Genomic DNA, 26315 nt, shown 5'->3' on the forward strand with positions numbered 1-26315 from the left:
AGGAGACTGCCTGCCTCCAATGGGGGAAAAACAATACCAGTGAAGTGGCAGAACCTGGAGGTGCGCAGGAAAGTAGCACTTGGATCTATGTGTCTGGGGAGGGGGGACTGCGGTGTCCACCAGCCCCCAGCCTAGAACGCCAGGGGATGGAACAAGGTGGGCCATGCATGTAGCTTTGATGCTATCCAGGGAAAGGGACAGCTCCGGCACCGCTGCAGTTAGCCAGGAAGAGCGGAGGAAACCTTTTGCGGCTCGACCTCCGGGTTCCAGAACCAACGTCACCTGACCAGCCGCATCACACCTCACACAGGCTCCAGCGAAAATGGTGTTTCCCCACGTTGCTGGGGATGACCTCAACGGAAGAAGGGTGTGGCTAACGCTCATGGCTCAGTGTGGAGAGGCAGGGCACAACACTTTCAGCTCCGTTTGGAGGGGCGGGGCATAGCGCGGCACGCAGATAGATGAGGGCATCCCAAAATCATTTTTTTAGCGGTCGCAGCATCGATGCCAAATCGCAGATGACTGCGATTAAATTCAACAACCCTAATGGTTATGGTAAATCTAAAGGAAAATTGTACAAGAAAATTGAATAGTGTATGGCCAGCCTTAGTTTCTCTTAACTCTGTTTACCTGCTATCAGCTGTCCACTGGACACAGCTGATCACATGGTAAAGGGCCACTGTAATTGGCCCTGTACCCCAATCTGTGATCAGCTGTGTCCAGAGGACACCGTGGCCATAGAGCGTATCCCTGGGTCACGGTTCTGGGAGGACGTCCATGGATGCCCTGCCCAAAATTGCTGACCGCACTGTACCTGTCTTTTGCCAATAGTTCTGCTGGCAAGTAGTTAAAGTGACACTAAACAATATCGTTGTTTTCCAAATATAATCCATACACAACCTCTACTTAAAGGCTAAGCTCACCTTGCCTGCATTGCCAGCAGAGCGTGGTTGCAGTGTCAGGCTCCTGCAGAATCTCAGTATAGCTACAATGAGGGAAAAAAGTATTTTATCCCCTGCTGATTTTGTACATTTTATCACTGACAAAGAAATAATCAGTCTATAATTTTAATGGTAGGTATATTTTAACCGTGAAAGACAGAATAACAAGAAATATCCAGAAAAAAAGTATTTAAAAAAAAAAAAGTCATAAATTGATTTACATTTTAATGCGTGAAATAAGTATTTGAACCCTTCCCAAAACATGACTTAGTACTTGGTGGCAAAACCCTTGTTAGCAATTAGAGGTCAGACATTTCTTGTAGTTGGCCACCAGATTTGCACACATATCAAAAGGGATTTTGTCCCACACCGCTTTGCAGATCCTCTCCAAGTCATTAAGGTTTTGAGGCTGACGTTTGGTAACTCGAACCTTCATCTCCCTCCACATATTTTTTTTATGGGATTAAGGTCTGGAGTCTAGCTAGGCCACATTTACATGTTTGATGGTGGGGATGGTGTTCTTGGGGTCATGGGCTGCATTCCCCCTCCTCCAAACATGGCAAAGTTTGTTATTGCCAAAGAGCTTGATTTTGGTTTCATCTGACCACAACACTTTCACCCAATTCTCCTCTGAATAATTCAGATGTTCATTAGCAAACTTCAGACAGGCCTGTACATGTGCTTTCTTGAGCAGGGGGACCTTGTGGGCGCTGCAGAATTTCAGTAATGTGGTACCAATTGTTTTCTTGGTGACTATGGTCCCAGCTGCCTTGAGATCATTGACACAATTCTCCCGTATAGTTCTGGGCTGATTCCTCGCCATTCTCAAGATGAAACTCCACAAGGTGAGATCTTGCACTGAGCCCCAGAAACCGGGAGATTGACAGTTATTTTGTGTTTCTTCCATTTGCCAATAATTGTACCACCTGTTGTCATCCTCTTACCAAAATGATTGGCGATGGTCTTGTAGCCCATTCCAGCCTTGTGTAGGTCTACAAACTTGTCCCTGACATCCTTGGACAGATCTTTGGTCTTGGCCATGGTGGAGAAATTTGAATCTGATTAATTGCTTCTGTGGACAGGTGTCTTTTATACAGGTAACAAGCTGAGATTAGGAGCACTCCCTTTAAGAGAGTTACCTGTATAGAAGAAACCTAGGAGCCAGAAATTTTGCTGATTGATAGGGGATCAAATACTTATTTCACTCATTAAGTTGCAAATCAATTTATAACTTTTTTGAAATGCATTTTTGTTTGCTTTTGGATGCTCTTGTTCTGTCCCTTACTGTTAAAATAGACTGGTACAAAATCAGCAGGGGATCAAATACTTTTTTCCCTCACTGTATCTGTCCTCGCCCCCTACGGGGCAGACAGTTTCTGGAGAGCAGGAAGATCAATTAACTACGAGAGCCATCACCAGCGGCCTCACAGTTCATTGAGAAGTACAACCTGTCTGCTGCATTGGCAGACAGTAGTTGTAGTTCATTCATTCACAGAACTTTGTGAATAAATGATGTGGCCATGTGAGTGGAGCCCTGCAGGGCCGCGCTCCTTTTAAATTGTGACAGCGGGTGTGGGGAGGGGATCGGAGGGGTGCCAGCAAGTGCTCTTTGGTAACATGGTTGTAACATCCTAACAAAGGGGTACTTATTCTTTAAAGTGGAACTTCACTTAAAAAGAAAGTTCTGTGCATACACCCCAGGAGGCTGCAGGACCAGCACAGCACAATCCCACACACATGCACAGTGGGGATTCGGCTGTGAAAAAGCAGGAAGTCACAGCTGGCTCCCACATTCAAAATGACGGCACTGGAGATCCAAAGGATTGGCTCCAGTAAACACAGCGCTGAAGTCAATGTTGCGGTCACATAAACTTCTCTGTTTTCAATACAAATCCCATAATCCGTAGTCCCAAATCCATCTCAGAAGCAAGCAAGAGAGGATAACTATGTTCCTACATACAGTGGGATCGTGGAGAATGAATGCAGTCACCCTCCAACAGGAAGTCAGATCACCGCAGGAAACAAAAAAATAAGAAATCTGGAGATGTGAAGGAGTCTGCCGGCAAGTGGTTAAAGTGACGCTAAACAATATCATTTAGTGTCACTTTAACCCCCCCCCCCCCCCCAAAAAAAAAAAAAGATATCACTCCTTTTAAAATACTTAATTTATTGATTTGATTTTTTAAAATTCACTTTTTTGTTTTCTTCTTCTAGGTTCCCAGCATGTTTCAAACCGGATTGCTTTGTGTTTGACAATGAGCATCAACTCTTCTGGAGAAAATGGCATGGGAAGTGAAACTGCAGAAAATGGGGCTACTATAGTAGCCGAATCCATTGCTATTATCATCATTGACATTCTGATATGCCTGGGCAATCTTGTCATTGTGATTGTATTGTACAAGAAGTCATATTTGCTTTCCCTCAGCAACAAGTTTGTGTTTAGCCTGACGTTCTCCAATCTGCTGCTGTCTATGCTGGTGCTTCCATTTGTTGTTGTCAGCTCTATTTTAAGAGAATGGATATTCGGAGTGGTGTGGTGCAATTTCTCTGCCCTTCTTTATATGTTGATCAGCTCTGCCAGTATGCTTACTTTGGGCATAATAGCAATAGACAGGTAAGTCGTTTTAACCATTAACATACTGCTGTTTACTAAAGTGAGTGTCTTTCCACATAGATTTTTGATTGGACCTAGGACTAAATCAGAACTAAAGGCATCATACCAAACCTTAGGAGCAGGCATTCTATTTATTACAGAAGTGGCATGCATTAAAATGCACCGACCTGCCTGCTCACAGTCTTCTGTGGTATATAAGCTGAGCTGCACATGCTCAGATCATTTTACACAAATGACACGGTCCCTGTGCGTTGGGATGACAAACACCTGCATAGGCGTTAGGTCATTCCGCACTGGTCAATGAAGATGTCCAAAGACCAGAGCTGGAAAGAAGATACTAGCATTAGCAAGGGATCCCTCATGGACTTTGGGCCCTTGGTGAGAAGGTAAGTATTATATCCTTAGTTCCACTTTAAGGTGTTATTGAATAACCCTGTTCATATCTACAAGTCAGAGCAATTATGTAACATTAAATATGCCATAAGTTTGTGCTTTTAGTCTCTGAAACTAGCTTTTTTTTCCCCCTTTGAGGGCTTATAAACATGAATATATTCACATCCATGCCAGAAAGTCCCTACATATTTGCTATACACATGTAATGTTTGAGCATGCCAATATCAACAGTGTTATCTAGTAGCGACTGTGTTCCTGAATTCACTGTTAGTCTGAATGAGCCATTTATGCAAATGCTCATAATGACCCCGGGAAGTCATTCAGGCAGTATGGAAGTAATGGAGTCAGTACCTGTTCACCAGTCACCACCTACTATAACATAAGGAAGGAAATAAAGTTTGCAGGGGATAGCAGCTTATAGCTTTCTCTATATGCGTTCCCTTTTTATGCATTAGTCATACTTTTATATACTGTAACTTAAAAAAAAAAAAAAAAAAGGAAAAAGAACAGAAGATAAGGTGCACTAATGAAACCAATATATCTTCATTGTCTGCAGTGTACTAGAGCTGGAAGAGTAATCATCAGTCTTCAGAGAATGTTTTCTTTGCACTCACAGCTGTGTCAGGAATGAATGAAAATTTATACTACCTAAAGCAACAGCATCCAATTAAATTGGTAGTAGAGGTAGAAAGTTGTTTGCCTTAATGTATTCTATCCAATCTTTCTTTTTTCTTACCTGAGCTTGATCGCAATCCAGTGCTGTGTCTGCCTGAGAGAAGCATCTTTCCCTCTTCTCTCTCCTCACTGGCCATTGAGGCAGCAGTGGGAACCATTGGCTCCTGCTGCTCTGGGGGACACTCGGCAAGGGAGAAGATGCCAGGAGCGCTGGCAGGGGACCCCAGAGGAGAAGGATCACAGCTGCTCTGAAACATTGTACAGAGCAGGTAAGGCCTAATGTAGACGGGACGCTCAGGCAATATCTTCTGAACGTTTTTCTTGATGGCTTGAAACCAGCATTTGAAAAGGCCCGTTTAGCCACGTTTGCATGCCACGTTGAGTCGCATTTTGTGGCGTTTTGCCACATTTGCGTCTAGGAGAGTTTATTTAAGATAACATCAGTAAACCCTCTCAAAGCACAAAAAACTGTATTTATTAACTATTTCAGCCATTCTGTGAGACCAGAGTGAGTAGCAGTAGCTGAGAGAGCAATGTACTTGTATATACCTCCTTTGAATTTTGGTGCTTTGACTATGGATCCCATAATGAGCATATGTGAGGAAATGCTCCTGAGGCTGTTGTTGCTGAAGTTGGAAAACCTAACATGAGGGCAAAATGAAATTCAAACGGCCAGATATTAAATTTCATGCAACTATGTCAAGAATGAAGTGTAAGCGCTCAACTTATATATATGAGATTCTTAAAGTGATGCAAAATTATGCGTGCTCCTGTGTATCAAAATATGTATAAAATAACCCCAAACAAAGGGAAAAAGGGGATAATCATGTATTGAAACTGAAAATAGGAAAAAAATATATATATAGTGATCTGTGAGTATATGTGTAAATCAAAATAGGAACTGTGTGGATATTTATCCCAGTGAAAAGGAAAACCAAACAGTAATCATAAACATATACGAATATAACTAGTGACAGTGATAAAGTCCATAAACAAACATATAGTCCATATGAAAACGTGCAAGATGTCAATCCAAACGTGTTGTGATAACAGCCAGGATTCTGTGGTGTTATGACCAAAGAAGATAATATTTCACCCTGTGACGGTCCCACCACCTTATAGGGTACAGGCTTACCGGATCTGTATGACCCTAGCAGACATACGCCTCAGGGGTCAATCATAGCTTATAATCTTAGCCAAAGTAGTCCCAAAGATTGGATGTGACAATCGTGCCATATACGATCCACACAAACGACTAGATGTAATCACTGTTCTTCATATGCATGTACAAATCCGACAACGACTCAGGCATGGAAGATGAAGAAACAAGGCCAACATGGCATAACGTTTTTTTTAAAAAAACTTTAATAAAAAAATTGCTCAAACTCACATTTCCAAGATGAATAATGAAGCATGTCAGAGGAAAAATGGCAGTAGTGGAGTCCTCCCGACGCGTTTCGACCTACGGGTCATCATCTGGGGTGGGCTCACACTACTGACATACTGCCTTATATAGGTACTTACACAATGAAGTGATGCCATTCCCCCATGTGTCACAATCATGCCCACTTCCGGTATATCCAAGATGGCGGACAGGCGTGCGTTCCACGCCTCCGTTATTATGCGTTCCACCCATATATCTAATCTACTTGGACCTGGAAGGCATGATTGGGGATAAGAACAACCACACTTCCGGTTAGGGTAAAACTGCGGCCTGGCGTGCGTTCCACGCCTCAACAACAATGCGTTCCACCCATTCCAGTTGATGTGAAGAGGAAAAGACCTACTTAATATGGTAATATAACAAATAGCAAAAAGGGGGCCATCCCCCTGTATAAGCCTTCGTTTAATATAACTCACAAATGAGTATGTAGGCATGCCCCCCATTAAATTTCATGCAACTATGTTTGATCAAGTAGGGAGGGTGTCAAGCTCAATGGTGGGGGTCATCTGGTTCAAATCTTAAAATGTGAACATATGGGTCAAATTTCCATTCTACTTCAGCTTAGAGCAATGCTAGTGGTGTTTTGGATCAAAGGATCATTAGTAATTACCATATTAAATGGTCTATCACAGTGATGGCGAACCTTTTTGAGCCTGAGTGCCCAAACTGCAACACAAAACCAAGGTATTCACTTCAAAGTGCCAACATATACAGAACCTGATAAGCGTGTACTGTGATGTCTGGGGGTGAAAATAGGACACATCAGAAATCATTGTGTATTCACTATGTAGTCATAGTGTTTTGTACAAGAAGAGCTAAAACTAGAACCTATTTTGACAAAAGTTACATTTTTTGGAAGCCGTTCTAGCACTGTGCAATCAAATTCCAGTATCACCATTCTACCACCATTCATTAACTATACGTTAATATTCAATACACTCAAGTTGCATGACAGGTGCACTTTACATTACTAGTTGTTCAGTAGAAGCACCAGCTGGATGATAAAGAAATCCTGTTACAGGAGGTGACATGCAACCAGCAACTCTCCAGCTGCAGCAGAACTTCCAGTCCCCCCATGCCCTGCTGGGGCACATTATGCACTCTTTGGTTGCCAAGGTATGTTGAGATCGGTAGTTCTACTCCAGCTGAAGATGTACTGGTTGCCTTGCATTGCCGTAGCAGAAGACTACTTGTAAATCTCTCTTTCCTGACTATGTTCACAGTTCTATATGTCCAGGAAACATCCCTCTGAATGTGAACACTCAAGGACAACTGTAGCAATGCTTTACCAATGCGGTTCACTCACAATGCCTGTGCAGTTTATTGCACATCGAGTGCAAACTCCCAGCAGCAACAGCTCTACACCTCCCTGTATAATGCCAGTGATTCCAATTTCTGGACTGTCGGTCATGTGACTCTGGTGTCATGAAATACAGGGGGATGGCAGGGACAAAAACTATATGTATTTACATCTCACTGTACTGCAGTGGTCTCTGCTAAATCTAGCAGGCATTCTCAGCCAGATAAACCTGAATAGCCAACACAAAGCATGAGACGTCTGCAGCTTTCATTTATTTCCTCTTCATATCCTACAGAAAAGGCTTCTCTGACAGCTTTGATAGAGAGTAATACAGACAGCATATACGCAACGTTATTCTGACCATACCCTTCCATATTTAGTGGCAATGTTGGGAACAAGAAGGGGAAAAAAAAGGTCCCCAAGGAATAGATTCTATTTGAAGAGACACAGAAACAGTGTACACAGCTAAACATATTTATTCCCCACACAGCATGTACACTTATGCCGCGTACACACGTAGCCGACTATCCGACGGACTTAGTCTGGCGGACTTTCCGAACGAGCTACTTGCCCACACTGCACTTTTTCAGCGGACTAATACGATGTACTAAGTCCGCCGTACTATCCGCCCTACTTTTGAAATGAACGGACTCGCCCACACACGCGGAGGAAAGTCCGCTCATTTCGAGCGCGTCTCCAGGTAGGCGGGGCCCGCGAAGGAGACGTCGCTTGCCCCGCCACCTGGTATGGACTTAAAGGGGAACCCCAACGCCAAAAAAAATCGGCATGGGGGTCCCCCCAGGTCCACATTAGACCCTTGTCCGAGCACGCTACCCGGCCGGCCAGGAAAGGGGGGGACGAGCGAGCGCGCCCCCCTCCGAGCCGTTCCAGGCCGTGTGCCCTCAACATGGGGAGTGCCTTGGGGAAGGGGGGGCCACGCGGCCCCCCCACCCCAAAGCACCTTGTCCCCATGTTGATGAGGACAAGGGCCTCTTCCCGACAACCCTGGCTGTTGGTTGTCGGGGTCTGCGGGTGGGGAGCTTATCGGAATCCAGGAGCCTCCTTTAAAAAGGGGGCCCCCGGATACCGGCCCCCCACCCTATGTGAATGAGTATGGGGTACAATGTACCCCTACCCATTCACCTGTAAAATAAAGTACTAAAAAAACACAACACACAAGATAAAATAGTTTATTGCACAGCTCCGGGGGTCTTCCGTCTTCGGGGGTCTTCTCGCCAGACTCCTCCGCTATCTTCTTCTAGCTCTTTTGCTAGCAGAGGAGCCCGACTTTCTTCCTCGCCGCGGCCTCTTCTTCCGACTTCGGGGGTCTTGTCCCCCTCTTCGGTTCTTCTGCCGGGCCACCGCGCCTTCTAGCTCTTTTACAGGCGGTGGCACGGTCTTCTGCCGCCACCGCCTTCCGTTCTTCTTCTTCTCCCGGAGATGTTGACTGGCCGCAATGCCAGGGACGCGCTGCGCGGCAACTTATATAGGGACAAGGGGCGGGGTCATCGGTTGATGTCACATGGGTTGATGTCACATGGCGACAGTCCCAGCATCCTCCGGGACTGTGACATCGTAAGGGGGCGGGGTCACCATGTGACATCAACCCATGTGACATCAACCGATGACCCCGCCCCTTGTCCCTATATAAGTTGCCGCGCAGCGTGTCCCTGGCATTGCGGCCAGAGAGAGCGTCGAGTCAACATCTTCAGGAGAAGAACAGAAGGCGGCGGCGACAGAAGACCGAAGAGGGGGACAAGACCCCCGAAGTTGTAAGAAGAGGCCGCGGCGAGGAAGAAAGCCGGGCTCCTCCACTAGCAAAAGAGCTAGAAGAAGATAGCGGAGGAGTCTGGGGAGAAGACCCCCGAAGACGGAAGACCCCCGGAGCTGTGCAATAAACTATTTTATCTTGTGTGTTGTCTTTTTTTTTTTTGTACTTTATTTTACAGGTGAATGGGTAGGGGTACATTGTAGCCCATACTCATTCACATAACGTGGGGGGCCGGTATCCGGGGGCCTCCTTATTAAAGGGGGCTCCTGGATTCCGATAAGCCCCCCGCCCACAGACCCTGACAACCAACGGCCAGGGTTGTCGGGAAGAGGCCCTTGTCCTCATCAACATGGGGACAAGGTGCTTTGGGGTGGGGGGGGCTGCGCGGCTCCCCCTTCCCCAAGGCACCCCCCATGTTGAGGGCACGCGGCCTGGTACGGCTCAGGAGGGGGGCTGCTCGCTCGTCCCCCTTTCCTGGCTGGCCGGGTAGCGTGCTCGGACAAGGGTCTGATGTGGACCTGGGGGGAACCCCCACGCCGATTATTTATTTTTTTTTTCCGGCGTTGGGGTTCCCCTTTAAGTCCATACCAGGTGGCGGGGCCAGCGACGTCTCCTTCGCGGGCCCCGCCTACCTGGAGACCCGCTCGAAATGAGCGGACTTTTCTCCGGGCGGGAAAAGTCCGCTCATTTCAAAAGTACAACGGACTAGCACACACACGGCCAGATTGTCCGCCGAAATGCGAGTCCGGCGGGAAGATTGGAGTGCAAAACTACTAATCTTCCCCCCCCCCCCACCACATGTTCTGCCTTCCATCCAATCCGGAGCAACTCTTTATCTCGTCCATGCCCATCCTAGACACGGCATTCGTATTGGCTCAATCCCCACTACATGTTCAGCCTGCCATCCTCACCTGCCCACAGAGAGGGCTCGGCGTGCCGGCTGTGGCACACATGCCATAAGTTCGCCATCACTGGTCTATCAAGCATTGCAAGCAATTACAAGATTTAAAAATGCTTTTTAGTGGTTTTTTTTTTTTCATAATTATTTTTCATAATTTTTAGGTTTTGTAATGTATAAAAAAAAAAAAAAAAAAAAAACCTTTAAAAACGCTCCTAAACGCCGGAAAAATCTGCGTCTGAACTCATTTTTTGCCTTCAAAGAAAAGCCTCTAAACGCAACTGCCTAAAAATGTCAGTAAACAAGCCTGTGTACATGTACACATAAGATAACATTTGGATGAGTTCAGGGGCAGCTGGAAAAGGCATCCAACTGCCTCTGAACGTCCATTTACCAGCAGCAGTGTACATGAGGCTTAAAAAAAAAAAAAAAACTCTATTTACAATCACTTAAATTATCACTAAACTCATATCATAAAAAAAATCAAATGGCGTATTACATGCTGTTCATATTCACTTAGCCACTATGAGATTCGTTGTCTGTATTCTGCAAAAAACCTGATTGATTCTGTGGTTTTCTATCTCCACTTTCTGTTTTATGTCCCCAATTCAGCTAGGGATTTTTAAGAGCAGTGTTGGCAGCTCTGCACATTCTCAGTTTTCAGTGGGTTTCCTCCTTTAAAATCTGAGCAGCCCATGTGACTATAGTCACATGTGGGCATATACACAATGGTAAATGGCAGCCCACTCCCTCCCTCCTTCCTCCATGCCCACTATCCAGCTAAACACAATGGGAGTGGGATATTATATGTACATTGATGGAGGCTTCATCTCCCTCTTGTTCTATGAAACAGCTAGAGGGGGTGACAAAGACTGTGACTGGCCAAAATCCACCCACACCATGATGTAAAAAAATAATAAAGATTTGATTTCAAATGTATATTTGTATGACAATTTTAAACAGTTTATTGATGGTGACTCGTTTTACTCTGTATTCCAAAACTGTTTATTGTTTGACTATGTGACCAGCAGCGGACGACTAGAAGATCCTCCTGCTTAGGTTTCCCTGTAAACCGTCTGGGAAAGATCTGGGTCATGTGACAGCTGTATATCGATTAGGAAAATGGTACTAGTGTTTTTAAATAAAAGAAATAAATAATTACAGTGCTATCATCCACATACAGAAATAGAAGGGATAATATAAATTAAAACGGTGTGAGTTTAGCATCACTCTAACCTTCTACATGTGCAAATATTGTGTGCAGCTTTAGCTTGATGTGGGGTTGTTGTTACATAGACTTCTATTCTATTGAATATTTATTGCACAATTGCCAAATATCGTTCACTAAGAAAAGGAGACATTGAGACGCTTCTTTCTTCTCTTGGAGTTAGATTGAACAGCTGCTACCTCTCAGCAGTTGACATAAGCTTGGTCGTGTATGGCTTATATGTCAGGTTTGTTTTGCTAAGAGTGGAAGTAGGAGTTCAGCTGTTGGGAGAACGGTGATCAGATATATTTGCTTCATTCTTGCCACATTCTTAAAAAAATTGCTCTTGGGGTAGAATTCACTGGCAAGATATTACAAGCCGCAACTGTTTTTTTTTTTTTTTTTTAGCTTTGTCTATGGCATGTAGCTTTGAATCAACGAAATGCATTTAAATTAAGAATAGCATTTCTTGGTAACCATTGTGCCATGCTGTTAAAATGAGGAGTACTATAAATGATCAGGTTTTTAACAAATAGGACAAATTTATCTCAACAAATTTGTGCTTAAAGGGTAAGTTTACCTTTTACAGAAAAATCTGTAAGATGAACTTACACAAGACCCCCACCTTGCCATCAACACCTCCCCCGCTGACCTGCATGTTGGCGATTGCCTGTTCTGAGCCCGGGTATAGCGCCTCACAGCTCCGGGGCTTAGAAATCCCCGGAGCTTAATCTCCTAAATGTACCCCGTCAGGAGGGACGTTTAGGAGCATTATAATTGGTCAGCGCCCACAAATCAGAACCCACGTAGCCTGTCCTCTCAGCGGGGAAGAAGGCGGCGGCTATACTGGGGCTCAGAATGGGCAAACGCCGCCATGCAGGTCAGTGGGACGGGGGGTGGGGGGCGAGGTGAGGGCCCTGTGTAAGTTCACCTTACAGATTTTTCTGTAAAGGTGAACTTGCACTTTAAGGTCAATGATGTCTAGATGCCCAGGATAAATTTAGCAGTGTCAGCATGGGTCAGTTAATTTCCCAATAACTTCCCATAGCCGGGGGAGAGGAAATCCTTGCAAATTAAGGGAATCCTTGGGAGCCCCCCAGGTCACCAGAATTAGTGTCCCCATTGGAAGATTTCCCCTCCTATTATTTTCGGGGGAAGACTTAAAATTTCACTTTCAATAATAATGGTAAACGGGACAAATGGAGAGAGGGGTAATATTGGAGGCACAGAGAACAATAAAAACTGACAGGTGTTAACTTCTAATCCATCTACACTCTATCCAAAAAAATAATACTTGCCTTTAGTTGTACTTTAAATTTCATGATTATAGAGGGTCTTAAAGTGGTTGTAAAGGTTCGGGTTTAAAAAAAATAAACATGACATACCTCTGCTGTGCCGTTGGTTTTGCACGGAGTGGCCCTGATTCTCCTCTTCTGGGGTCCCTCCTGGCTCCTTCTCTTCTCAAGTGCCCCGTCGGAGAAGCGCTCTCTTTCGTGGGGGTGCACTCCCGTATCCTGCTGCTGTGTCCGTAGACACAGACAGCAGGACTCAGCTCTGCTGCCCACGTCATTGGATTTGATTGACAGCAGCGGGAGCCAATGGCTGCACTGCTATCGGTCTATCCAATCGGGGAAAAGAGACACCGGCCGGAGCTGCAGCACGGGAGGTTTTTCATGCATTAAGGTGAAAAACGGTGAGGGTTTACAACCCCTTTTAAGTAGAACCCCCGACCTCTTCAAGTGAGCCACACAAAATATTCAGTGAATGTAGTTCTACAACTGGGTGCTGTTCAGTGTACAGGTAGAACAAGCACTTAAAGCAGAGTTCCACCCAAAAGTGGAACTTCCGCTCATCGGATTTCCCCCCCCCCTCCGGTGCCACAATTGGCACCTTTCAGGGGTGAGGGAGGGGGCAGATACCTGTATAATACAGGTATCTGCACCCACTTCCGGTAAGAGACTCCTTCCTAGGAATAGAGTCACCGCCCCCCGCTGTCTCCTGGGAAACACACAGGTCCCAGGAGATAGCGGGGACCGCTTACGACATGCAGCGCCACTCACGTATGCGCAGTAGGGAACCAGGAAGTGAAGCCACAATGCTTCACTTCCTGATTCCCTCAAGGAGACTGGCGGCGGCAGCAGCCAAGAACTGGTCGATTGCTCGGCGTCGGCTGCCGACATCGCTGGACCCTGGGTCAGGTGAGTGTCCATTTATTTAAAGTCAGCAGCTGCAGTATTTGTAGCTGCTGGCTTTTAATAATTTTTTTTGTAGGTGGACTCCCTCTTTAAGCCTCGTACACACTATCAGATTTTCTGCAGATTTTTTTTTTTTTCCTTCAGATTTACCAAAACCATATAATAGGTCAAACCTTAGGAGTTTGAATGCAATCAGGCAGACCTTTGCACTACATGGTTTTGGTAAACCTGAAGGAAAAACTCAGCAGAAAAACTGATAGTGTGTATGGGGCTTCAGGCATACTTTAAAGGAGTTTTTAAAGTTCAGTTTTTAGAAAAAAATTATAAATGCACATATTTTTGTAGAACAACATTTTTTTTGAGGGGTCGCAGACAAACAGAAAAACCATCAATTGCAGCCTCACTGTACCATCAATCGCAGCCATTGTGCCCATCAATTGCAGCCGCTGTGCATTTATTATTTCTCATAGGAGCCTGCAAAGCGTTGCACCTGTAATCAGTGGATCACAGGTGCAATGTCTGGCTCCTGCATGCTCTCCCGTTTTGTGCAGTACCTCCATACAGGCTTTCGGTTACAAAGCTGGAAAAAGAAGAATTGTACTACAAAGGTGCTCATAAGCTCCCTAGCAGTCCATTGAGAACTACAAGCTGTCTCACTTTTAGTTCCTTAGTCACAGATTGCTGAGAATGAGTAGATGTGGCCATTTTTGTTTTAAATGCGACAGAGGCTGCATAGAGAAGATCCTCCACCTGCTGTAACAGTGGAAGGTTGAAGGGGTGAGAAAGGTGAAACATGTTACAACCTAAATATGGGTGTATTATGTTGAAAGGTGAACTTGGCCTTTAATGTAGAAGCAATATAGTATGTCTCTCTGGTATTTAAAACCTTGTTTTATATATATATATATATATATATATATATATATATATATATATATATATATATATATATATATATATTGCACACACACACAGTTCCATTTTAAGTAAACAACTAGGTATGGAAAACAGACTGAGGGTCCACCCAACAGGTGCCAAAGAGCCGCAGGTTGGACATCAGGGGTGTGAATTGATAGATACAACATTACAGTAGTTCTAAAGGCTGAAATTTATTTACTTTCATGGATTTTATCCATGAAGGTACAAAACCTTCAGTATGCAGCTACCATCGCGCCCCCCTTATACTTACCGAAGCCAGATCCAGTGATGTGCATGAGAGCAGCCACCTGATTGGCTGAGAGACAGCAGCGGGAACCATTGGATCCTGCTGGTGTCAATCACAGCCAGTGAAGAGGGAGTGGGGGAGGGGCCAAGGCCCGAAGCTCCATTCTATGTGTCTTATGGACACACAGAGCGGGGCTCAAGAGCAAGCACGCATAAGTGCCCTAGTAACAAGCAGTGAAGAGTAGGGGCCAGGAGTGCCGATGGGGACCTGAAAAGAGGAGTCATGGGGGGTGCTCTGTCCAAAACCACTGCACAGAGCAGGTATGCATAATATATTTGTTATTGAAAAAAAAAAAACATATATCTGTATTATCACTTTAAGGCCTCTTTCACACGGACGATCCGTTCAGGTCCACCTGTCAGTTTTTTAGGCGGACCTGAACAGACACTCCATAGAGGTCTATGGAGGGAAGGCTGTCAGCGGTGATATCCGACCCGCTCTGATCCGAAAAAGTGTGAAGGAGGAAAAACATATTTTTCCATCCGTCATCAGATCAGGCGACGGCGGACTCTACTGTCCGTCTTCAGCCGATCCCCCATAGGGGAGAGCGGCGCTCTGACAGGTGTGCAGAGACGTACCTGTCATCTTCCTGCTCAGCGGGGATCGACAGAGCTATCCCCTGCTGAGCAGAGCGGGCTCCGTACACGGACTCGTCCATGTAAAGGAGCCCTTTTTTTTTTTGTGCATTGCATCAAGACAGCCTATTCATTTCAGCGGGCTGCAACTACTGCAGCTTTTCATATTCTAACTAAAATAAGTACATTTTTAATTAATTTTATTTTTATTATTTGTTTATATATTACTTTTTTTTTTGCAGGTATTATGCTGTCCTTTACCCAATGGTATACCCTATGAAGATTACAGGAAATCGCGCAGTCCTGGCTATAGCATATGTTTGGCTCCATTCTCTCATAGGATGTCTTCCACCCCTCTTTGGATGGTCCTCACTGGAGTTTGATAACTTCAAGTGGATGTGCGTTGCTGCATGGCACAAAGAGGCTGGCTATACAGCCTTTTGGCAGATTTGGTGTGCTTTGCTGCCTTTTATCATTATGATGATTTGCTATGGCTTCATATTTCGAGTGGCCCGAATAAAAGCTAGAAAGATCCACTGTGGAACTGTCATTATCGTTCAAGAAGCTCCTCAGAAGAATGGGAGAAAAAATTCCAGTACTTCTACATCTTCATCGGGGAGCAGGAGAAATGGGTTTTCAAGTATTGTCTATTCAGCCAACCAGTGTAAAGCTTTTATAACAATATTAGTAGTTATTGGTGCTTTTGTGCTTACCTGGGGGCCTTACATGATTGTCATAAGCACTGAGGCCTTATGGGGGAAAAACAGTGTTTCTCCCATAGTGGAGACTTTAGCTACTTGGCTATCCTTCACAAGTGCAATTTGTCACCCTCTTATTTATGGACTTTGGAATAAGACTGTGCGTAAGGAGCTTCTAAGCATGTGTTTTGGCAACAAGTATAGAGATCCATTCCATCAACAGCATAGGACTTCACGAATGTTCAGTATTTCCAATCGAATAACAGGTAGGTCCTGTAGACTTGATTATGTAAGTTTTGACCATTATGAAAATATTTTCTAAGAATGTGAGGACTAGTTCTTATGCCTGACTCATACCTAAGTTCTTTAAATTAAACAATAAAAGACATCCTTCTGTGGAAATACATACTGCATTCAATGGGCACCTCACCTTGTGGTAAAATGAATTGCATTGCTTTGTCTTCAAAAAGAGTTCTGACAAAACATGGCTTTTCTGTAGCTAAGTTGCACAGGAGAGTGCCTTGACCCCACGAGCATGCCAGTTACTTTCACTGAATATTGCACTACTTATATGCACAACATGTGTTAACACTCAAAAAAACATGAGCAGGAACACGTTCCCGCTGTGCTCAAGTGTGAATGGGGCCCAAGAGTGATGTCAGCGCATGTGATGAATTCACATACACCTGGCCTGTTGACATTTTAACCCGGTCAGCTTTCTTGGGATAATAACCGATGCGGCTAAGAAGCCGCTTGGCTGTTATTCCAAGCAGCGGGAGGGGACACCCTCCTGCCGCCTTCTGCTCTCCCTTCCCACCAGGCGGCCCGGACGACCAGCCGGCACATCCGCCAGCTGGCCGGAGACCCGAACTAAGCTGGAATCGGCTTCGATAAGGTCTCGGATCTAGTAACCCAGAAGTGATGTTATGACATCACTTGTGGTTTACAGAAGACTTAAAGGCACCAAATTTTAAAAAATTACTGCATTCAAAACAGCCAAACTTGGCGTTTTGAATGGTTTTAAGTGCAAAGCAGGGATTGGGGTCTTTTAGATCCGAGATCCCTCCATAAAGAGTACCTCTCACTGCCTATTACTGTCACAAGGGATATTTACATTCCTTCTGACTGCAATAAAAGTAATCAGAATTTCTTTTTAACCACTTGACAACTGGGCACTTAAACCCCCCTCGTGACCAGACCAATTTTCAGCTTTCAGTGCTCTCACAATTTGAATGACGATTACTCAGTCATGTAACACTGTACCCAAATTAATTTTGTGTCCTTTTTTTCCCACAAATAGAGCTTTCTTTTGGTGGTATTTGATCACCTCTGGGTTTTTTATTTTTTGCGCTATAAATGAAAAAAAAAGATCAAACATTTTGAAAAAAATACATTTTTCTTTGTTTCTGTGATACAATTTAGCAAATTATTTATTTTATTTTTTTCATGAATTTTGGCCACAATTTATACTGCTACATATCTTTGGTAAAAATAGCCCAAATTAGTGTATATTATTTGGTCTTTGTGAAAGTTAGAGTCTACAAGTTGTGGTGCAAATCATACAAAATTGATCACACCTGATGTACTGGTGGCCTATCTAAATTCTTGCGACCCAAACAAGCCAGGAAAGTATAAATACCCCCCAAATGACCCCTTTTTTAAAAGTAGACATTCCAAGGTATTTAGTAAGAGGCATGGTGAGCTTTTTGGTGTTGTCATTTTTTCCCACAATTCTTTGCAAAATTAAGATTTTATTTTTTATTTTTAGTTTTTTCACAAAATTGTCATTGTAATAGGTTATTTCTCTCACTTGGCATGTGTATACACCAGATGACACCCCAAAATAAATTCTGCTACTCCTCCTGAGTATTACGATACCACGTGTGGGACTTTTCCACAGCCTAGCCACTCGGAGAGGCCCAACATGCAGGGAGCGCCATCGCGTGTTCTAGGAGCATAAATTACACATCTAACTTGTTGACTAACTATTACACTTTTGAAGGCCCTGGAGCACCAGGACAGTAAGACTGACGTGGCACTGATGACAGATGACACTAATATGTGGCACTGATGACAGATGGCACTTATACGTGTCATTGACAGATGGCATTAATACGTGGCACTGATGACAGATGGCACTAATATGTGGCACTGACATGTGACACAGATGACACTAATGTGGCACTGATGACAGATGGTACTTATACGTGTCACTGACAGATGGCACTGATATGTGGCATTGATGACACGTGACACTGATAACAGATGGCACGTGACACTGACACGTGGCACTGATGACAGATGGCACTAATATGTGGCACTGATGGCACAAGACACTGATGTGGCACTGATGACAGATGGCATTATACGTGGCACACTGGGGACAGGTGGCACACTGGGGACAGATTGCAGTGACATTGTGGGACTTTTTTTTTTTTTTTAACTACTTACGGCCGCTGCAGCCGCTAATCTCTCCCTCCTCACACGCTGTCTGTGTGAGGAGGTAAAGCCGGCGATGAGAGATGATCCCATATGTTTACATATGAGATCATCTCTCATTTGGCACGCCGATTGCGCTGTAAACGGCCGCTGTGATTGGCCGTTTACAGCGATCTGTGACTGGCTGTGTCCAGGGGACACGGCCAGCACAGAACTTCCCCGATGCGTGCTCGCGGGAGCGATAAACGCGGAAGTAAACAGGACGTCCAGGGACAGCCTCCAGGCAATTGGCGTCCGCGCTGCAGTCATCTTTTGGCTATAGCGCGGATGCCTAGTGGTTAAAGGGACAGTGTAAAAATAAAGAAAAAAGTAAAATCATTTAAAACACCCCATCCCTCTGTTACTCGTGTGCAGAAGCAGGGGACTGGTGGGGGGCTGTGTAATGTAAAGGGGTCCAGAGGTATGGGTGCCATGTAATGTAAAGGGGTCCAGAAGTGCAGGGGCTGTGTAAGGTAAAGGGGTCCAGATTATTATCTTCATTTATTAACAAGTGAATGCGGCCCTCTATGCATTCACATACATTGAATCCAGCCCTTAAGTGGAAAAAGTTTGTGGACTCCTGGTTTAGGGCTTTAACCACTTATTATGAACACACAATCTCTCTCCTCTCCCCTGAGAGAACCGGGATTTGTGTGTTTACACAGATCCCGGTTCCTGCTCTGTCACAAGCGATCGCGGGTGCCTGGCGGTCATCTCCTACATTGTCTTAAAGGGCTGACGTACGGTTACAGCAGCTCGCCCAGGGGAGCCAACCTGACGCGGTATAACTGCAGCGGCCGGGAACCATTTAATACTGTGTATTGCCCCCTTTAACATCAATGACAGCTTGAAGTCTTTTGTGGTATTTGTGTTATTCATATTCTCTGAAAAAATGTCCGATAACTTCTGCCAGTTTATGTAAATTTATAAGCACAACGGTACATTAATCCAATAAGGTTTCAATGTGAAATGGAAATGTACATAAAAATGAAAAAAAAAAAGTCAACCCTAATACGTTGGATTTGAAGATATTTGTAAATAAACAAATCTAATGAAGCATTGAAATATAATATATGGTGCATCCATGTAAAATGGATGCACAGGTGTATATTACTCTTCTTTCTTTTCACCCCCTTCCTTCCTCTTCTTTTAGTCACTGTATTTACCCTGCACAAAACTAGTTACCATTTGAAAGAGGCGCTCTTTGCTTTTGACCTATTTTATCACAACACCAGTATTTTATGAAGACTTATTTGCTAATGAAATTTAATTTCGTTTTGGGACACACTCTTATGGATAACAGTGCTTCTATCTCAAAGCTGTTGTAACAGGTCTTTGTGTTGAGGACTCCGTGTTATTACTTTGAGGAATCCAAGGCCAAAACTGGAAGTCTGAAACTGCCAAAGCATATATGTTGTGGGTTATTTTGGTTCCAATAATATTACAATAATAATTACAATTGAATTTTCTAGATCTTGGGTTATCTCCACATCTAACTGCGCTGATGGCCAGCGGGAAGGACTCCGATCATCAAAGCACTACAACAAATACTGGAGTGAGCTATTCAAATGATTCTGGTATGGTACTTTTTTCATTTGCATATTATAATAATTAACATGGTAATGATTCCTCTGGAGCAGAGCATACTGGAATAATTTAAAGACTATTGCACTGATGTGTTTATAGAGCAAAAATTATAAGCCAAGCTAATATTGTGCGAAGTTTTTTTTTTTTTTTCTATCTTTTGAAAACAGGTCCTGTCAGCCTCAAATCAATAAACGTAATTTGCTTTTGCTTGGGGGGGGGGTTTGGGGAAACCCATCACTGGCCCAGTTGTATCAAACCCAAACTACAAAGATACTACACAGCATTCAGCTCCAAAGTGCCTTTATTTTATTTTTGCACTAGCATGTTTACTCATAATAACTGAGAATATTGTACATACGATATACATTTACTTTACCTCAATGGCTCCTGATAATAAAATATAACAGCAAATCTTCAGCGTGTGTGGACCATTGGTACAATGCACAAAAAATCCTTAATAGGTGGTACATGACCCCAATGCGTCTACATACCATGAATCCAAATTTGTCCCCTTTGTGCTGGAAAGAATGCCAATGTCATGGCAATCTCCTACGCACAATGTAGTACTGTAGTGCTCTAAAACCTTTCTGGACAGATGTTCTTGCCCTTATGTCAGAAATTACAGATACTGTATGCACTTTAACACCAGAACTAGCTCTGTTAAGTCTAGGCATAGACCCCTTTCCTTACTTATCAAGAAAAATTGTGATACAGATCTTATATGCACAACAATTATGCTGTGTACAATTTTGGGACACGTGGTTTTCATCTCCAAAAAGCTTCTGGTGTTACATAAGAGACAATAATATCACATATGAGTAAGTGAAAACCCAGCTAGTGATATTGAATATTGAAAATAAATACGCCACAACATGAATTGACTTGATAAAAAACAACTGCAATATTCTGAGTGTTGAGCTTAGTTCCATACAACTGTTATTTCGTTTTGTTACTGTTTCTATTATTTTTCTTATTATTTACTTGATTTTTATTGTTTGGCATCCAAACTACTTATGTCAAGCGACCACTGTAAGGTTTGCTGTCAGAGTTCCTGAACATCCATCATACTAGCATGTTCACAGTATGTTCCCATTAGGGGTGACAGGTTTTTCCTCATAAAGAGGAAACCTCAACGTATAGTCTAAGAAACCCTGTAAAATGCATAGCGTGTGTGTATATATATTTGTATACAATGCTCATTGAATGTACAGTGTAAAAGTTCATAATGCTTCATGCTTGCTACGCTTGATGTTTTTTTTTTTTTTTTTTTGTGTGTGTTTTTTTTTTTTTTTTAAGTTTTATTTATTACTTTTTAAAGAGGAAGTAAACTCTGATGGGTTTACTTCCTCTTTGTTTCCCTGCAAAGGTAAAGCATTATGGGCTACTATGCATCCCATAGTAGCCCATTATGTGTCACTTACCTGACACAGGAGCCTGCAATGTCACTGCTGTCCCCTCTTCCGTGGAGCGTCCATCTTCTTTCCGGGTATCGTGGCTCCGGCGCTGTGATTGGCCAGAGCCACGATGACGTCACTCCCGCATATGCGCACGTGACCCGCCACGAACGGCATATCGCCATTAGCAGCAGCATGCTCAGTGCGCTTGTGTGCCACTGTCTACGGAGTGCCTGTCTTTTTGCAAATATCTCCTAAACCATGAAGGTTTAGGAGATATTTGTTGGACATACAGGTAAACCTTAATCTAGGCTTACCTGTAGGTCAAAGTGGTCTGTAAGGGTTTACAACCACTTTAAACATAACGGGTATATATACAAGACCCAATGGACCACATAAAAATAAACTATGTACATTTCTTCAGCATTGACTCTCTCCTCCTCCCTCCTGACCCTCGCTTGGTCAAAAAATCAAAACAATAATAAGACCACCTTTTCTTAATAAATGGAACATTTAGACCCCTTTCACACCACACCGCTCATTGTGTCGGCGGTAAAACGCCGCTATTTTTAGCGGCGTTTTACCACCGGATTCGCGGTGGATTTGCTGCGCATTTCGGACGCTAGCGGGGCGCTTTTACCCCCCCGCTAGCGTCCGTGAAAGGGTTAAAACCGCCGGCAATACGCCGCAATAGCGGCGTTTTGCCGGCAGTATTACAGCGCTGCCCCATTGATTTCAATGGGGAGCAGCGGTGGAGGAGCGGTAAACTCACCGCTCCAAAGAAACTGCTGGCAGGACTTTTTTCTGACGTCCTGCCAGCGCACCGCTGTAGTGTGAAAGCCCTCAGGGCTTTCACACTACACACAATGGTGCAGCTTCTTTAGGGCGGATTGCAGGCGCTATTTCTAATGCTATAGCGCCTGCAAAACGCCCTGGTGTGAAAGGGGTGTTAGATATGTCGGATAGTTACATTCATGTTAAAACCCACTGCAGGTGCATTCTATTAGGTGCCACCCAATCCGCTACTGTAGATTCATTATTCATCCAACTGCCCCACACTTTATCAAATTTTTGTGGTATGCCCCTGCTAATGTATGTAGCCTTGTATAAAAGGTGCAGCCCTATTAACCACCCCCTTTCCCGTTGATACAGATGGAGGATTAGGCTTTTTCCATGATAACACTATCATTTTCCTAGCGTAATAGATTAGGATCGTCAGTACGAGTTACTCATTTTGGGGCTAGATTGTCCACTAGTCCCAAAAGGCACACCTCTATTGTGGGCTGTACAGGAATGGCTGTTACTTCTGCTATACGTTCTGTGACCCCCCCCCCCCCTTTCCAAAATACTTGAATGTTCGAGCAATTCCAAAAGATATGCATGAAATCGGCAGTGAGGGAACTGCACCATCAGCAACCAGGGTACATCTTGTTGTTTAATAATAAAAAAAAATACATGGTAAAAAAAAAAGCTCTGGAGCTTTTTGTGTAGTTCAAATTGGGCAGATTTGCACATTTTTATTCCCATAGATCTGATTGGAAATGCGCCAGTTGCATGTTCTTTTGTGCACATTTTATTACACGCTTTTGCGTGATTTTCTGCTCAAATGAAAAAAATGTAAAAGAAAATAAATAGTAATGTATGAATAAATGTAAGATAATTAAAAACCATCTTAAATAAAATTAATATGTAATAATACATGAAAAAAAATAACCGCTAACCTTTAAACATAAATGTATTATACTAATATTGATTATTAATAATTATGTAAAAAAAAAATATATATATATATATGTATGTATGTATATATATATATATATATATATATATATATATATGTATATATATATATATATATATATATATATATAATATTTCACAGTGTGTTTTTGAGGAATAGTGCTTGATGCAACATGAATGCCTGTACAACACATCTAAAACTCTCATGAACCCTTTCGCTACCAGGGCGCATGGACCTACAACACTGTCCCCAGGTATGCTGTATGGACCTCTTTTCTCCCTCTCCTATAAGCTCATGGTCACTTCAATGACCGTAAACTTATAGTAGAATTGTTCAGCAGACCATATTTTTAGTAGGAATTTTGTAAAATTTGTTGTCTCTTTATCTGCTAATAATGGGTTTTAATGTATTGGTTTGATAAATATTTGCGCAAATACCTATACATAAGTGAAGAATAAAAAAGCAAAGGAAAAATTGCCAAGATGGTCTGGCCACCTGAGTGTACAAAATGGAGCACAGGGCCTGGCAGTAAAGGGTTAAAGGGGTTGTAAAGTCTAAACGTTTTTTACCTTCATGCATTCCTTGCACTAAGGTTAAAAAATATTAAGGTGTCAGCATCGCCCCTCAGCCCCCTTTACTCACCTGAGACCTCATTCGATCCAGTGCTATTCATGTCTGCAGATCTTCTCTTCCCCTCACTTCCGGGTCTCACTGGCTTTGCTGGGGCTTCAGGAGCCATGGGCTCCCAGTGCTGTTGATAAATGCCAGTGACGAAGAAGTGGGGGACGGGGCTGAGTGCCACTGTCTGTGTCAATGGATGAAGCAGAAGGACTCGGGGGTGAGCACACATGAGTGCCCCCATGGGAAGCGGCTGTGATGGGCAAAGAGCACCAGTGGGGGACCCGAAAAGAGGAGGCTACCATCTGCTCTATGCGATTCCATTGCACAGAGTAGGTAAGTATAGACAATGACATTTTTGTTTTTTTACCTTTAAAACAACTTTTATGCCATAGATGTGGTAATAAACCTTTAAGGCTGCTTTAAAATTCAATGCCTGTCTAAAGAAACCCTACCACACATCCAGCGCTACAGTGCCTATACTCTAGGTCAGTGATGGCGAACCTTTGCACCCCAGATGTTTTGGAACTACATTTCCCATGATGCTCCACTACACTGCAGAGTGCCAGAGCGTCATGGGAAATGTAGTTCCAAAACATCTGGGGTGCCAAGGTTCGCCATCACTGCTCTAGGTGAAGGAGCAACAAAGACACTTTGGCAATGCTGCTGCTGTCCAAACCTGGGGGAGGGGGTTGTTAGTTGTGCTAGTAGATGTAGATATACTAACAAAACATATTGAAGCCAAACTCCAGCTAACACTTTATAAGCAGTTGCAACAACAGTTTTTTTTTCCTTTTGAGATAAAGGCTTTACATAAATAAACGCTGACCATTGTAAGCATCCCTGTCAGTGGTAGTTGGTTTGTCTCATCCCTGTAACTGCTGCACTTGCAGGAGAGCTTGTTCTTTTAAAAAACTTTAGACTTATTGGCTGGGTCACCAGGCGAAAATAAAATAAAACCTAAAAAAGAAATGTAATACAGCCATCGAAAGGTGTTAAATCTTTTCAGTTTCACAGACAGTATATGTGTATAATTCTACTTCTACTGTGAAGTGTATTATTGTGCTTTTTTTTTGTTGCCTGATGTGGAAAAAGTGGGTTACCGTGTTGTCAGGTCTAGCAGTGGGGGATGCTCACTGCTGAAACTTGCTATTGCATTACCTGAAGTGTTTCAGGCCACTGGATTATTCAAGAAACAGAAAAGTAAGTCTGGAATGGGACTTTAACCCGATCTCTAAACTTGAATTGGCTTCTGTGTCCAGTGGAATGCCACTACCATGAGTCTTGAATAGAATACTTTATCCATAATTTTCCTTGTTTTAAAGAAAATGTGATTTCACTTCTAATGTTTGTACTTCTCTGCTATGTAGGTACTGATGTAATGCTGCTTGATGACTTCAGCTCTGATAGTGCCCAGCACCCACGTCTTCTCTATTCAAGAAGGAAAAGTTCTGTTACATTTGAAGATGAAGTTGAACAAAAAAATGGTACTTTAAATGTTTTCTTTAATAATATAGTGCACTCCTGGCAAACAGTGTATGTTTATGAAATGTATGTAAGAGCTGCTTTCCCTTCTGTCCACACAGAACAGCCCTGTCTAGCAGGGCAGGACCATTGATTTATCTTTGCTACAGTTAAAAGCACTGTTTCCGCACCTATATTTTCAACATACCTGGTAATACAAAGACTTGATATCCAGGAGTCTTTCTTGAAAGGACGATTACTCACTGTTCTCTGCAAGTGTTTGACCAGTCGGGTGGGTTGAATACCTGCTCCCTCAACGCTGGTGGTGGTTCCTCTTGACATCTCATGTGGGTTGTAGACACTTACGAGCTGCAGGAAGAAATCGCAGCAAGAGGTGCAAGGAGGGTGAGAACAGATTTTCATACACACTTATGTGTGTTCATACTTCTAGTGGCCAGGAGAGCAGTGAAGTTGCAGCTTTTTGAAGAAACTGCAGTTGTCACATTACCAGGTATGTTGTACAGTCAAGTGAACCTATGTAGACAGGGTCACTTTAAATTACTGATGTAATTGGGTTGGGAACCTCGCGCTATGAAAAAAGTGCTAAATTGATGCGGACTTAAGGTGCGGACTTAAATGTTGTAGTGATTAAGGGGTAGGGGCGATAATAGAGCTAACCAAAATATTATTAGATAATACAGGCAGTCCCTGAGTTACGAACACAATAAGGACCCAAGGTTTGTTCATAAGTGGAATTTGTGTGCAAGTTGGAAGTGTAATTTCCGCCTGTGCAGGGATTTGGGATGTTCCGGGCGTTTCTGGGGCTCTTCTGGCAATGCAGTACATGTATTACTGTAGTGTGGGATGTGGTAAGATAGCTGCTCGAGGTATCCAGGACCAGCGTGGAGCACAAGCCGCCGGCATTGAGACCGGGTGTTCATAACTTGGGGACTGCCTGTATACATTAGTAATGAATCAAAATATATTAAAGTGCATCATGATAATATATCAAAAATAAAAATAATTCATAATAAAATTCATATATCAAACAAATTATTCCAAAGTCCATCAATAATTATTTTGAGCGTTGTGAATCT

The 26315-nt window shown here is 43.4% G+C and overlaps 1 protein-coding gene across 1 annotated transcript in view; it reads left to right on the forward strand.

Moving 5' to 3' along the window:
- Positions 1 to 26315, forward strand: part of GPR161 (G protein-coupled receptor 161) — a 42361-nt gene that overhangs the window by 2195 nt on the left and 13851 nt on the right. The window contains exons 2-5 of the mRNA XM_077481671.1: positions 3156 to 3555; positions 15481 to 16202; positions 19887 to 19991; positions 25125 to 25241. Of these exons, the coding sequence (XP_077337797.1) occupies positions 3197 to 3555; positions 15481 to 16202; positions 19887 to 19991; positions 25125 to 25241 (1303 nt within the window). The 5' untranslated portion in view covers positions 3156 to 3196. The remainder of the gene's footprint in view (positions 1 to 3155; positions 3556 to 15480; positions 16203 to 19886; positions 19992 to 25124; positions 25242 to 26315) is intronic.

This window comes from Lithobates pipiens, unplaced genomic scaffold (genome assembly GCF_037356315.1).
Source record: "Lithobates pipiens isolate NorthernLeopardFrog02 unplaced genomic scaffold, aLitPip1_a1.2 Scaffold_16, whole genome shotgun sequence".
Classification (NCBI taxonomy): Eukaryota; Metazoa; Chordata; class Amphibia; order Anura; family Ranidae; genus Lithobates; species Lithobates pipiens.